At 38.5% G+C, this 15,778-nt stretch overlaps 1 protein-coding gene across 1 annotated transcript; it reads left to right on the forward strand.

Annotated features, from left to right (window-relative positions):
• Positions 1-15,778, forward strand: LOC131795524 (uncharacterized). Its single transcript, XM_066165973.1, has 18 exons — positions 1-97; positions 730-1,058; positions 1,142-1,286; positions 2,498-2,643; positions 3,328-3,502; positions 4,166-4,281; positions 5,527-5,680; positions 5,911-6,030; positions 7,731-7,880; positions 8,378-8,602; positions 9,181-9,482; positions 10,381-10,731; positions 10,894-11,125; positions 11,763-12,097; positions 12,829-12,918; positions 13,777-13,999; positions 14,752-14,966; positions 15,608-15,778. The coding sequence occupies exons 1-18, from the start codon at positions 55-57 to the stop codon at positions 15,776-15,778; spliced, it is 3,522 nt and encodes a 1,173-aa protein (XP_066022070.1). The 5' UTR covers positions 1-54.

Genomic DNA, 15,778 nt, shown 5'->3' on the forward strand with positions numbered 1-15,778 from the left:
TCGACTTTGCCAGTAGGAGATCAGTCTTTCAGCGAAACTCTTGAATACCCTAATATGACATGGTTTGAGACTCCGTCGATTGTTCCTCTCAGTGCAGGTAGAATATTGAACGCTTATCGCAATTTAGTTCGGTATGGATTTTAGCAGAATACATCGTACGTAGGCGCAACAAATGATGATATAATTCCGTTTATTAACTAATTCTATTTCCCCGCCCCCTTATTATCCTTTGTGACGTGATCGTCCAAAGAAAGTTGAATCAGAAGCAAAGACCCATTTTCTCTTGTCGTTTTCTCGATCGTTTTCAGTTGGCAAAAGGTTCTAATAGCATTGTGAAGGCAACTTGATTACGTTCAGGGAATGTTGGCGAGAAGATCAGCGGTTATTGGGCATTCTAGTTATCAATACATAACTATCAGAAACGATAAAGAGGATCAATCAAAATCTAGAGGGTGAAATTGCAATTAACTGTTGTACATGTGGGTCACGATAAATTTTGCGATCCATAATTAGATATGTGGTAAGTTAATTCGGATTTCAAACGACATGCCTCTACTTAGAGAAAAAGAATTCGAATGCGTTTTTGATTTCTGTGCACTTCCTGCATGCTGGAAGGAAATAGGTGATTGCTATATCGAAGTTAAGAAAAAACATAACGTTTTTTAATTGAACTTGCTTGAAAGAAACTTCCTCAATCAAACACTGTTCAATGCAACTTTTTGCTACCAGCTTGCACAGGTGACGAGCCACTTGGACTGGAGAGTGGTCTAGTCCTAAACCAACAAATGACAGCATCCTCCCAAAAGAGCAGCCTCCACGCTCCCTTTAATGCACGGCTGAACCGCAGAAAAGTTCAAGAAAGGATAGCGGGATGGTTGCCTCGCACAAGTGACACGAACCAATATCTCCAAGTTGACTTCAACCAGAATGTTAAAATCACGAGAGTTGCGACCCAGGGGCGTCGTGACGGGAACGCATGGGTAATCACCTACACTCTTCAACACTCTGCTGATGGTCAATCTAGTTTTCAAACATACCAAGAGAGTGGCATTGATAAGGTGAGCAGCGGTGATATTTTTATGCGTCGAATGTACTCTTGTTCACGTTGCAGAGACATTCTGAGTACTATTTATTCTTACAGGTGTTTTCCGGCAACAGCGACAGGAACACCATTGTCACCCATACCTTCATGCAGCCAATAGAAGCTCGGTACGTCCAAATAAATCCAAAAACATGGCATCGCTTTATTTCAATGAGGGCAGAGTTCTACGGCTGCAGGCTTTCGGGTAAACTTTGCATCCTGTTATGCTGATAGTCATCATTATTATTATTATTGAAGTAAGCCTGCTCTCGGTTGTTCAAAGGCTGGATAACACTATCCAGCGGATAAATCGCTATTCAGCGGATAACTGTTTACAAAACTTACTACTCTATCGGCTGGATAGCACTTTATCCGGTGGATAGCATTGTCCACGCTTCAAAAAAACCAGGGCCAGAATGATAGTGTCTTGAAATGTTCAATACAGGTCATACATCGTTGCATCAGATAATTAATTCTCGTGCAATGAACCTTATCAAATAAAAAGCCATGATCCTCGAAAATGAGCGGCATTTTTAGAAATGTACAGAAGAAGCCAGAAAAAAAATCCAGGCTTCTACAGGGAGTTCGCACGCGTGCCTCCCAGAGATTTGTTAGACGCTACTACCAACTGAGGTATGAGGCCACGCGACCCTCATGCTCCACATTCTTTTATTGCTCGCCTCTTCAAGTATCATGAAATTTCGCCATCGTATGGAGAGTTTTTTTTGTCAGTTAACTAACATGGGTCACGATTCGAAAACGTGCTACATTTTTAAGGAAAAAGTGATTAAGCGCTGTTGTAAAATTGACCAGAAGCTGTCTTAATAAGCAAATGAAATGAAAAAGTGTAGTATGCTGGGCCAGCGGTATCTCACGACAGTACATCCGGAAACTGCGAAGGGAAAACGAGAAGAAAAAGCGAGGTAGAGTGTAGTTTGTGTATTTGCATTAAAACTTTTGATTTAAAGTCTTTGACGGTTATGATTCTACGGAAACCAAAACAAAAAGTACTCTTTTCGACTTGGCCAGTGCCTGGAATGGAAAAAAGGCTAGCGATAACAGGTAAGTTTGAACTTTCAACTCTCTGCGATTTAAAATTTGCAGAAGACATGAAAGGGTGGTGATGAGAAAAGGGATAACACGCGCCTATGCCATCTTTTTTTTTAACTCATCATCATTTACATCATTCATAATCGGTAACTATACAGAATACTGAAATGGAATGAGTTGAATAGCTACCTCGTTGCATTACAAGATTAACATGTTGACAGGCTTAACTTCGCTTGATTGCGTATAGCACTTGTAAAATAAATGTTAGTTTCTAAGAAATACAGCGACGAGTTCTGGACTTCCATCACTCAGTACCTCTTTGAGCGCCGCACCAATAGTCTAAATATCATGTGTGTCTGCTGACAGACCGGTACAAAGTTCTTGGGCGGACCGTTCACATGGATTTTGTGCGAGAACACCTAACATCGCAGCGAAGCATCAACTTCGGCGATTCCCAAGAGTGGCCCAATAACATTGACCTTCAAGTTATGGCAGACACCATTGTTGTATCGGTATGATAAAAATTTCTGGCCTATACTATTATTCTCAAATACATTGGAGCAAGACCTATTTTTTTAAAGTAGGCACAGTTGATAAAGGTGAGAAGCGGCTAGCTTAGATGGAAGCAGATAACTGTGCAGGGGAGTACGAGAAAATGAAAAGGTGTAAAATTACCGAGGCTCTTTAAATTGTCAAACACGATGCTGTCACATTGATTGTTTGTTATTCCAGTTACGAGGAAAATATTGAAGGAGAATGAGACGAGAAAAATAGCCACCGAATAAAAATTACTGCTCTGAAGTTCAAATGACGCCAGCTAAGGCGAGGAAGAATTTACCACTTGTTCCTCAGTCGCAAAAAGTTTCAGGTCTTCAGGAAGTGTTGAGGTGGAAGCCTCACAAATCTTAGGAGATTTTGATCCTGAGTACAAGATCTCTATCCTATAAAGATAAGGAAATGACGATTTGGCTCGCTATTTTGGTTTTTTGGTTCTGTTGCAAAAAACAACAACAATGACAACAAAATATAAAACACAAAAAATAATCCTAAATAGGGAAAAAAAACACTGCTTTTATAACCAAAACTGAAAAAAACCGACTGACACAACGGCTCACCCTAATTAGATCAGCGAAACACTTGAACAGCGTGTGTGATGCCAATATAATTTGGTAAAACAATAAACTTGTATTACGCAGGGCAACATCAAATTGCGTGGCGTAAAGAAGTTGACAACGTTTAGCCGTAAACTGGCATTTGTTGACTCAAGTAGTAAATTGGACATCAGAGCTCCGGCGGTGACAAAAAGCTGCAGTGCAGGAACTCTCGGAAAAGATGGATGCGATGGAAATCATGGAGCAGATGGACCAACAGGTAAAGCAAATAACGCCTTATCGAACTCTCTATATTCTTTAACTGAAATAAAAAGGAGCTACATATATCTCTACATGGAATTATTGGAGCACAACCGCTGTTCACTGTTAGTAAGGCATTCTCGAATGGCTAAGGACACAAGCCATGATGGAGAGAAGAAAGAATCAAAGAAAAATTGCTTTTTATCATCCAGAAGGAAATCAATTAGCGAAAAGTTTTTTTTTTTTAATTATGATCGCCAGTTTTATTTTCATAATGACTGTCACCTTTTATATTCCAAGCAAATTTTCTAATAAAATCTAATTAGTAAGTAAATAATTAAGTAAACAATTTATTTAAAGAGGATAGCACTCACTAGCTACCAGGCTAATAAACTTGTGTTCCTCAAACAACACATATAATAATACTAATACAAATATAAATATCAAAAAATAAAAATAAATACAATATTATAGAAATAGAAGAACTGTTAAAAAGAAATTAAAGTCCTATAATTAAATTTAAAGTAGATCTCAAGGATTAAATGACAGTCAGGAAACTATAAAATGATTCAAACTCTGTTAAAATTGCCAAACACGATTAACTTTTGAAGTTTCTAAGAGCATGTTTGTGGTTCTTTCTTTTTCATTTAATGTGCAGAAGTATTTTATTTATTCTTATAAGTGGAGATATTTGCGGATACGGCAGAAGGATACATCAACATACTCACAAATGGAGGAAATGGTATGAGAGGCGGCAACGGCCAAAACGGCGCCGGAGGACCTAATGATAACCATCAGGTATAACAAAGGAAACTTTAATTATTTAAGTTATTATTTTAGTTATTATTTTTTATTTACTGAAGCGCTCCTTTCAGAGCTGTGTATCGACTTTATGGAAAAGCATAGATCTGATTGAACAATAGAGTGCTAGGTCTGTCAATTATAACTATTTTTGAGAAGACAGATCTATACCATGGGAACAAGTATCAAAAATGAGAAATTCATCAATTAAGGCACATAATTTTATGAAGAAATACCCTAGCCCCATAGACATAATCAGTCCATACCTTTGGATTTGTTTGGAGTCGGATGACCTCGTTGGTTTTTAACTACCTGTAAAATTTTGAACTATGATTGTGGGCTTCGATTTCATTAGTAATGGATTCCAAAATGCCGCCGTCTTTGTGTGATCAAATCCGACCAAATTGCAGTTTACAGAGGTAAAAATATGCCAAATACTTGAAAATAGATCTGCCACGATCCACTTTGCAATATATTCGTCGTTGCCACAATAACCTGATCCGGTATGTTGTAATTTATGATCTATCAAATATTTTTTCTTGCAAGCGATTGATTCAAACGCATCGCGTGACCCAATACGCAACTGCTAAACAGGGGAATAGCTGAGGATACACCTCAAGTTCTATTCCCCAATTTTAAAATCTTGTGTCTATTACAATTAAAGTCTTCCGAATTGAAATTTAAATCAAGATGAGCGAGTGTCTACTGTTATAGAAGAGACGTGTTTATTTGTTTCTAACGTCGAACCAAAGAACACTGAAAAGTAAACATGCCGCGCAGCAAACAGTAAGCTGTTCGTTAACATCTTTCCCACGCGTTGCAAAAACATTTGAAGTATAATAAAGACAATAATCTCCATTTGGCGAGAAATTATACTCGTGTATTTTCCTTGGACCTTATCTCTTCCTTGAAACTCACAGTTTTTTTCAAGCTTCGCTCTAAGAAAGCTGTTCTCATGTCGTAACAGATAATTACCGTCAGTGGACAAATTACCTGGCGTATTTTCGCGCCAAACGGAGGCTGTTGTTTTGTATAGATATAGGAAAAAGATTTAGATAATGGTAAAGGATGATTTTCAAATTTCACTCAGAAAGATAGTATGTAAGTTCTGTAAACCCTTAAAAAAAGACTAAAAGTTTTCGAAGTTGATGAAAGTATTTTTCGCATTTATTTTCTTATCTATCGCATCGTTTTTTTCATTTTGTTCAATTATTGCTCCAAAATCCTTTTCTCTCGACCCAGCAACGCAACAGGAATCGGGCGGACGATTGTGAAGGTGACCAGTACGCCACAAGAAACAGTCAAGGTGTAATAACTGCATGTACATCAACAATCCCCGGGATACGAGGTCGAAAAGGAATGCGAGGATATCCTGGAGGATATGCTGGGAATGCAGGTTATTGACTGATAAGCAAATCTCTATACACGATATACCCCTTTCCTTTGGGTTGTTGGTACATCAACTGAGCCTCAGATCACTGATTTTTTTTTCTTGACCGAAAAGCAGATGATGAGCAATTTTAGGATAAACCATTTTTTTCCTGTTTTAATTTGTTAGAAGATTACTTAGAATCCTAGCAGTCGCTTTTATTTATTACGCCTTCGTTTTCCTCACGTTCTCGGTAGGAAATGGTGGAGATGCAGGGCATCAAACAATCAACATCAGAAGCCTGCGGGGGAAGATGAATCTTAAGACATGTCGTGGAACAGGAGGCCCCGTAGCTGCTAATGGAAGGGGAGGACCGGGTAAGAGGATTATATTCAGTGGTGTCACGTCCATTTGATTAATGTTCGCTTTCAATTGATATCTCCCCGGTAAGTAATATAATACTCAAACGCTACGTATAAAAATATGTACTATCCGGTATCCTAAGGCGGAAAAGAGAATGCTTAATTTCTCAATATTTCCTCCAAGTTCGAACAGTCGGCGGTCGAGCTACCGTCTGTTAGGGTTTGAGTCAGGCATCTTTTAGGAGTCTCCCTCAACCTTGTCACCATTCCCTTGCGAAGGGGTATTCAATAACTGTTACAAAATTTGAGACTTTCCTATCATTCCACCATTAAACCATTCTACCATATTACGAGGACATTACGCTCTAAATATGTGATAGCATTACAGAATAGAACAAGGCAAAAATGACAGAAAGGGACCAACAAAATGGTTGCAATAAACGATTCAGACTTTCATATGCGACCAACTTTTAAGGGAAACAGATACTTCTGTTTGACCCAAAGGACACTAATATATTTCGTTTCTGATCGTTTCATCTTTGACGACAACTAAAAGCCAACATACTGGAAAATGAATCAATAGTTCAGATCTAAATTAATCCCTTTTTCGATGATTTAAAGTATAATAGGAGGGCATATTCTCTCATTGCTCGTGCTTTTCTCACCCTCACAAAATACAACACAAATTTCAAAATATCTGCTCGTATCTATTTTATTTTACTCTTCTCGACACTTTCTTTCAGGATTTGAACATTTTCAGCGAAAACTTAATCAGCTGAATGGCTTGAAAGTTACACAGTCGAATCTGTTCAGCGGTTGGTTTTCGAAGTTCCGAAAATTTATCCCCTTAATTGGTGTAATTTTCACCTCTGTTAAGCAGTCGTGGTTCCACTTTTCTGAGTCTCAACGGCCTGTTTGTTTAGTCCTACACCTTTATGAAACGTTCACTTATTCAATCAAACCTAAGAATAATTTTTCAAGTAAAATTTAACCTATGATTATCTCCCAAAATTATTAGTAGTAGTGTTTTATTTAGCGAGGTTTAATTACATTAAGCGCTAAACTATGGCATAAAATAGTGTTTTTTATCGATTTTCTTAATTTCATATTTATTAACTGTAGATCCTGTATTAAGCGGAAAACTTGTGATATCTCAGCCATTTCCCGTGAGTGAGGAAAAAGAGCATTGAATACTTTGTGTTGTTAGGATACCTAAAAATCAATCCCTTTTTGGCGATTTTCTTTTACAGCTGGTGATGAAGAAAAAAACTAATGATAAAGAAAACAAAAATGATTTGACTTGTAGATATTATGTACAAGCCGCGCTGCCAACATGTGGCTTCGTAACTCAGCGCAACTAGTACGCAAAAAAAACCCAGTTTCGATTCCGGCCGAAGCTCAGACTTTCTCAGGATTCCTCTCCATGTCTTCATTGTAGCTCACTTACAGGAACCACATCTTTAGTAATTTATCATCTGCAGATCAAAGTGAAATTCATTTGATTTAATTGCGATAAGATTCCCAACGGAAACGAATAATCCTCTAAAACGTACCTGACATCCAACGTATGGCTTAGCTGAATTACATGTGAGAGGCATGGGTTCGAATATTTTCCAAGACTGAATTTTCCGGTTATGCTTCTTTTCTGCACTTTTTTTGTTCATTGAAACTCACTCACGCGGATCATCTCCTAAATTTGAGTTTCTTTTCAACAGGAGGTCAAGGAGGACGTGGAGGCCATGGAATTAGATGTTATCATCACCGAGTCTGTTTGTACACTGCGTGTACCGGACACTGTTACAAGGGTGGTACCTTACCACGGGCGGCGCGCGGGCCTCCTGGCGATAAAGGACCTGACGGACCAGGTTAAGTGGGTTTCAACTGTGTCAAATTATAATAATCTCTAAGCTATTACTGAAACCCTGTTGCCATTCAACTGTTCTAAGGAGACAATAGAATAAAAGAATAGAAAAGAATATCTTGTTGTTAGCCAACTGCTCTTAGGATAGTGTAGCAACACTTCTTGGACGGGAGTAAGGTATAGCTTACACCGACAGACTGACTGACTGCATGTATATGAATGAATGAATATTTCATCAATGAATGTCCATTTTACTTACCGAGCGACTGACTGATTGCCTTGTTTATTGACGGATCGAATGACTGAGTATCCGGCTTCCTGACTGACTAACTGTTTAAAAGACTCACACACTCACTCACTCACTCGCTCGCTCGCTCATCGACTGATTGAGTATGCTATAGCTTTCAGGCTTACTTATTTATAGTTTTGGGTAATTCTTTAAGTTGTGGTTCGATCTCGATTAGTTTGAAATACATAACATTCTCTTTTATCATACCATAGCTTTGGTGATGCCTGGTACTAATGGTGAGGTAGCAAACTCCTACCTTCAAAAATCAGAGCTCAGTCGCAGCCAAAAAGATATGTATCCATTGCCACTGCTAAAGGTGATAACGAGATACGCTGAAGACCTTGTCTGGGCAAACAAGACAGAAGACGCCAAAGCAGTCTTGACCTTTTTAGTCAACGTTACAGACGGAAGATCAGACTCATCGGAACTGAAAAAGCGTGAGTATAAGTATCAAAGCGTAGTCATTCAATGCAAAAACATAATTATGGACAGCGGCCAAATGTGTCGCTAACACAAAGTCTTTACATACATATTGCTGCTATTGCATAGGTAACTTACATGTGATTTGTCAATTCTGCCGTTCCAGGGATTCTCTTTTCATATTAGTTATTTATTGATCTCTTGTTAATACTAATGGAAAAGTTTATGATTTAATTGTGTAACAATAATCAAATGGCATGGTTTTCATGATCAGGCACTTTAATCCTGATCCCGCCTCTTTAAAAGAAATGTTTCTGGCATCCATGCATACGTCGATTACCCTGTTTTAAGTTCCACGGTAATTTCGGCTCATTTTTCTTGTTTATGACATTATGGTAAACAATATTATTTAATTTCATGTTATTGTTTTTCAAATTAAATCGAATTTTAAAAAAAAACTAGAACAGAGGCCCATGCTCCTTTTGTTAATCTTTACACTTTAGGGTAGGAATTTCATCAGCGTCTTTCAAAATATTTTAAACAATGCCTCCTAAGCCGGAAACTAATGCATGTACCCTGCTTCTTCTTAAATTAGATGCACAACGAAGGTTGACATTCCTAGACGCTGCAGGATATGACAGATTTGGAAATAATGAGTTGTTTGCTCCTCTTACTAAATGGGAGACATTCAAGACACAGCTGACAACACTGAGAGACAATGCTAGGGACTACGAGAGTGCTTACAATGGAATTCAGACATCGATTCAACAAAATGCTGGGATAAAACAAATAGCAAAAACTATTTCTACAGCAGCGAGGATTCAGGTCGACAGTCAAAAATCCAGACTTCAAGATGCGAAAAAAACAGCAATGGACGAAAAAAACGTTTACGTCCAAGTACGTAGCAAATGTCCTGTATTGTTATGTCATGGACCTGTACATATCTAGTAATATCATGACCATTTTCTTTAATGTAGGCAAAATAATATTTGGTTTTGAGAAATAAGCAAAGCGAATAAGATAGATAACGTTTGGAACACGAAAAGAGAAATTCCATATCTATAAGCAACCATGTATTATTTTGTTTATTATATAAACACCATAGGCCTTTCCTGACAAGAAAATTCGACAGATGACCTTGGATTGAGAATGGTGAAATCTGTCATTCATTTCTCGACCTGACCGGGTGGCACGAAAGGCGACTGACGTGTCAGCAGCTGATTGACGATATAAATCGCACAAAGAAAATTATCCAAATTTTACACGTGTACAGTTTATATAATAGAGTTCCTTAAACCATGAAACTTTTTTCCGTCTAAATTGAGTACTTAGCTAGTTTATTTGTTAAATTTTCTAAAGAAGCCAAGATTAACCTAATACATTAATTTCAGTTCCGAATATTACGAAATCCTCTCTTGCGTTTTTTTTTCCTGCATTGTTGTTCTCCCTGTTGCTGGAGACTGTATGTTTACTTTATTTGTTCATCCCATCTTATCTAATCTGAATAGATTCCATGTTGCGGTCGTCTTATCAGTGATAGATCACAGGTGACGTCAAAATGTAGCAAGAACAAAAAAGTACCACACACGGCTGTCCTCTGTGATTCTTTCCTGTACAGATCCACTGCAACATCGATTCTATTTTATTTACATAGAAAAAGGCAATATCCTGTTGATGGTTTTGTCATCTATGCGTCTTTCCTCCAACAGATCATAAGTTAGAACCATTTAAAATGTTTCTATAAATTTTTTAGCTGATCATCTAATTTTATTTTTTTTTATTTTTGCTGGATTAGGCTATCACCCAACTGGAGCTTAACATGAATGGCGCTCTTACAGCTCTATCCAATGAGCTGCCTGATGGAGATGCAGATGCAGAGTTCACAAAGCGAGACCTCTTAGTTGTACTCCAAGGACTCGCAGGGATTGTTGCTGCAGGTACAATAAGTGATCCCTTCACGGTTGCTTCCACCACTTTCAGAGTGATCGGGAATTTTGCAACGCAATGCAACACCGGGACACTCCAGGAAAACAAAGACAAACTCTTAAAGTGGCTGACATTTGGTAAGAATTATGCTGCTCTTAAAGATTCAAGTGAATTGGATTTTACACAATTGGATGTAGAAGCTGTACCAGAAATCATGAAGGTAAACTACCATATGTCTTCTAAAATGATCACAATTAGTTGCAAAGAGCTTTCGAGCTATCTTAGATTTATGTAATAAAGTTGTTGTTTCAAATTTCAGTCATGATGAAGGGGTAAATCCTACACGAGACATTTTCTATTTCGTTTCATACTTTTTTCCAAGGCCAATCTAGAAATAAACAAGGAAGGTCTTATAGCGGACCTTGGATGCATGTTAAACGAGGCATCGGGGGCATTTAAAAGAGAGATGGAAAGCTTCTTTATTTCTGGTGCAGCAAGGATTGACCTCATAGCCAAAGTTATCGACCTGGACAATGCTATCGGAGGATACAATTTTGACATTCAAAATTTAGAGGCAACGTCTAATGAACTAGCAAGTCTTCGTAGTGCTGGCGGTAAGATTTATTCCTTTGTAAGAGATAGCCTCTAGTTATGAATGTTAGCAGTGGTTAGCGTTGAAGACGTGCTCTGATTGGCTACTCAAACTCCGAGTATCCTTTGCTATTTACTTCCGACCAATTCGCGTGGGATTTGCGCCCAAGGATTTTTTAACTGTTGTAGGAATAAATGAGTTAAATTATCGTTTCGTGCTATACCATCTCATTTGTTTAGTATATACTAAAACAAATATTCATCTCAGTGTTTGTGGCCAGAGGTAGACATTTACCTATCCGCCTCGCAACGATAAATATCTTCCATTAGCCACCTCCACTACGGAGAATGACTTTTTATCCTTTTTACCCCAAAATTGCTTTATTTAACTTGAACTTAAAATCAATATTCACGCAAGAATAGCCTAGGATATATTTAATAAAATACATCATGAACCTGTACGTTAATCATGGGATAAGACTGTTCCCAATTTCCAGCCCGAGCCTACGATACTGTCATCCTCAGCGGCTGGATTATTTTGGGCTTCACATCTAATATAACTCATTCGCTGGAGCCATTTGTTTATCCCAAGTGTGCATCTACTTTAAACCGTTCATAACCTTCACGTTGAACATTATCACCTTCAATTTACTCACTCAGCTTCACCTATCGCTGAAAATATACAGCAGATTTTTCTCGACGATCTCCTGACTTCCTATCAGCAAATGGAGACCAGTTTCACCAAGAATCTCATCCAGTTATACAAAGGCTTCGAGTTCCGCACACTCTGGAATGTAGATGGCACCCTAAAAAATCACCAACGACTCGCAGTTGGGGCTGCTCCCGGCACTGGACAACTGCGAGGAGTTTTAGAGTTGAACAACGCCTTGACAGCGTTCAATTCTGTTCTTAGGAAAGGACAGCAATGCTTTTCACAGTTCATTCACCAAACCAGCACTCACAAATGGTCTTTTAACAGTACCACACACCCTTTAGTAAGTATAGGCATGCTGCTAACGACGTAAGCGCAGAATCAGGGGAGATAACGTTATATAACATGCGGACTAAACTCCTGCACTCTCTGTCTAACTATAATATATTGGAATGGCGACTGTGGGATTTGCCATACGGCACCTGTAGCGAACGCAGCGGTAAATTATTTCTGGGGGGGAGGGGAGGAGGGGGTGTGCTTACATGACAGCTACCTCCATCTGAAATTCCCATGAAATCTTGGTCAGAGGCTTCTAGAACAGTAAAATATAGATATAATGAAGTTGACAGTGGATAAAAGGAAAAAAGCTATATTAAGTAAAAGCCGAGCAAAAAAATGTGAAAAACAAACGGCCAAAGATAATATGAACCTACCTGAAAATTTGGATATATTGCTTAACGTAACTAACTTTTAGCGTCAAGGAAATGATAGACAGTACCGCGTGGGGAATAAGACTGAGTGCTAGGCGAGCCCACTGTTCCAAATGAAGCTTAGTTGCCATAAAACCAAATGATGTGTAGATCGGTAAGTGAGGCACTTGATGGCTATATAGCCAACGGATGCTGACTGACGACAATGATGAAGATGAGTTTAAGACAGACCAGACATTCAATTTCTACACTTCAGTGCGCATTCCTCCTGCAAAATGTCTCCATATTTTTGCACCTGGTTTATCAAGCACTTTGTTTAATGCTAATAAAAAGCCAGTGACTCTTTTCTTTGTTTTCTTTCTAGTTATTTAGTGACTTGCACAATGGCAAAGCGATGTTTGATTTATCTATAGACGACAGTTGTAGCAATTGCTACAATATACGCTTACTAAAGGTAAGTGGTTAGTGTATTGATCAAACGATATGAATTCCAAGGCTAAGTTTAATCGCTATTTTTAAGGGCCAAATTTATAAATTCATCTTTTCATGCTTCCACCTGTAATCTAGTTATTCTTCAAGTAATTTACTTTGGGAAGGTTCCTCTGACTTCTGTTTTACTATCTCCATACATGTCTACCTACATCTCTTTATCAGTTTGTGTCTGGCTGTTTACCGACCTTACTGTCCATTTTCCAGATTATCTTACTGTCTGACTGACTTAGGACCCATTTATATGGTCTCGGGTACCCAAAACAACCTCCATCCCCTCTTCGAGTTACCCTTGCTGAGCGAACTTTTCACTTATTTCTTTGAAAAACTCAACAAAACTTTTACATATAAATGGCAAACTCTTCACGGGGGACGAGACTACTCTGGGGGGCAGGTCTTCTCGCCTTGGCAGGAAGGGTAATACTCTCAGGCGGGACGACTTATGTCATACTGAAACACTTCAGATCGCCTACCTGAGACGAGAAGGCTCAAATTATTTCCAGAACCTGTGTTTTTCGGTGAGTAAAGAGGATGATGAGGGGACAGTTGTTACAACTCACATTTCCGTATGAACACTCTCTAAAGTTTTTTCGAGGCAAGGGTTGCCTCGGGTCAGTTTAGGCCATAAAAATGGAGTCTAACACAGTTCATATTCTCACTTCTGACCGTCCGATTTTCTAACTATGTGACTTGCTGTTTCAAAAGTTTCTTACTGTTTAACCATCTGATTGTCTGACTATTAACTCACTGACTATAAACTGTCTGTCTGTTCACCTGTATTCCGGAGTATATTGAGATTACTTGTTTTAATTTTCCATTTTAGATGTACATTGAGCTCTACGGGAATGGATCTCAAACCAAAAACAACCTCCCGGGTAGAGTTTACCTTGGGTTAAAACATTCGACAGGATCGTACTTTAGAGATGGAAATGGAGCAGTGAGGGAATTCCGACAGCCATTGGCATTACAGCATAGAACGTTTAAGTTCAACCGCTTTGAAATAACTGATACAGCTAAATGTGTAGAAATGCAACTGGCTGGAAATGGTGGGCATTTATGTCATACTTGGTCGTTTATATCCAGTCTATTGGAAAATGAAGGTCTTTTTTAATCCAGCATTGAAAAGATCGAAGAGCTGTGTAATAAACATTATTCAATAATGATAAACCGAGCAATCAGCACGCAAACGTATACCTTAACGGTTCCTTTAATGGTTTGACGGACCTAACACGGTTAAAGATCCTTGGAGACAGTTTTCAGTGGTTAAATGTGGTCTAACTTAGAAGTTCCTCGGTGCTTGCTTAAAAAGCATTTAACAACCAAATTTGTCTTTGAGTTTCTCTCATTTTAGTCATCACCAACAGTACACATAGATATAAAATGCTGTGTTTCCCCTCCGGTAATTCTGAGGCTAACACGAATGAAGATTTCAGAGTCAGACACAAAAACCGTTCGGCTTAGATAAGATTTTAGCCAACACATCAGAGATTAAATAACAATGTAAATTACTCTTGATCAATTTATGATTCATTGATTTGCGGTATTGAACGTAAAACATACAGTTATCAACCCTTTACACCCTTAGGTCAGTATGCATATCCTCCATAATGTTTTATAGAAATGTTTCTTCAACAAACAAGAGCTTCTTTAGTTAGTGAACATTTCCTCTGATTCTCGTCACCTGTGTGATACAGGGGTGATATTGTAAAGAGGAATTACTGAGATGCCAGTCATTCTTAGGGGTTAATGGGTCAATAATACCTTCCTGAAACTCACCTTCATGACTGTGATCTTCCAGGGGATTCTTCTTACTGTTTGGGAGAAGACGACACACGGTTGGTACCAATGTGTTGCCATTACCTCAGCGGTGACTCGTGTGAAGACCGACTCGGCGGAGGAAATGAGTGCCAGAGTCCATTTGGAACGTACGAATTGACTATACCAAAAGACGATCAACTTATTTGTTCAACAGGAGGTGCACAAATAACGGACAAAAACTGCAAAGATTTTGATGTGAGTCTCCGCATATTAAATATTTTAATTACAATTCTTCTCTTTAATTTTTTTATATATGGATTTTTTCCTTCTTTCTTGTGGTTTACGCTGGATGAAGTTTTGTCTTCAGGCAAATTGACAAACGGTGATAAGTTATTGCTTAACACTCATCCAATAATTAACCAGGTCCCTCAGTAATTGCAAAGCTAGGACCAGAAGATGTTGATTAAAAAATGAATTCATATGATTTCTCGAATGGCTGCCTGATGTGTTCATCGGCATCTTTTAGGTACCACAGAACTTCGGCGTATCATATGTGAGCAGCGTCTGAGTTCCAACTGGGAAATTTACCCACATTTTTCAAAAATAAGTTGCCATCGTAGTTTTCCGTGCTCATACCAAGCAAAGTGTTAGCGTTACCACGTTGTTGTTTGTGAAGTTGCTGTCGCCGTCGTGATTTGTTTAAGGTTTCCAATAATGACAAAGAAAGAGAGCCTAAAATAAACGAAAAAGTAGTTTTAGAAAGAGCAGCATGAAATCTCTTAAATAGACTTAAATTAGCTGACGCAGGAAGCGAGTACAAGGTAGAACATAACGCGTACATTGTTTTAAACTAGAGGCATCTGATTTTCATAGTTTTATTTCTTTTTCTTTGAAAGCGTACCATTTATACCCATATGAACATCTGGGTACTCAACTTGCTCTGGACCGGTCAGTATCCCACAACACCAGACGATTCTAGATGTGGCCATTCTGCTCTTACGAAGTCTGCTGTGAGGCGCCCCCCCCCCCCCGCCCAAGACAAAGTTTTAAAAAAGTTTGAGACATAA

This window comes from Pocillopora verrucosa, chromosome 1 (genome assembly GCF_036669915.1).
Source record: "Pocillopora verrucosa isolate sample1 chromosome 1, ASM3666991v2, whole genome shotgun sequence".
NCBI classification, from domain to species: Eukaryota; Metazoa; Cnidaria; class Anthozoa; order Scleractinia; family Pocilloporidae; genus Pocillopora; species Pocillopora verrucosa.

Coding starts and splice junctions, on each gene's coding strand:
- LOC131795524 (XM_066165973.1), top strand. CDS start 55: ATGACATGGTTTGAGACTCCGTCGATTGTTCCTCTCAGTGCAG. Junction 2,644..3,327: donor CAGACACCATTGTTGTATCG/GTATGATAAAAA, acceptor TGTATTACGCAG/GGCAACATCAAATTGCGTGG. Junction 9,483..10,380: donor AAAAAAACGTTTACGTCCAA/GTACGTAGCAAA, acceptor TTGCTGGATTAG/GCTATCACCCAACTGGAGCT.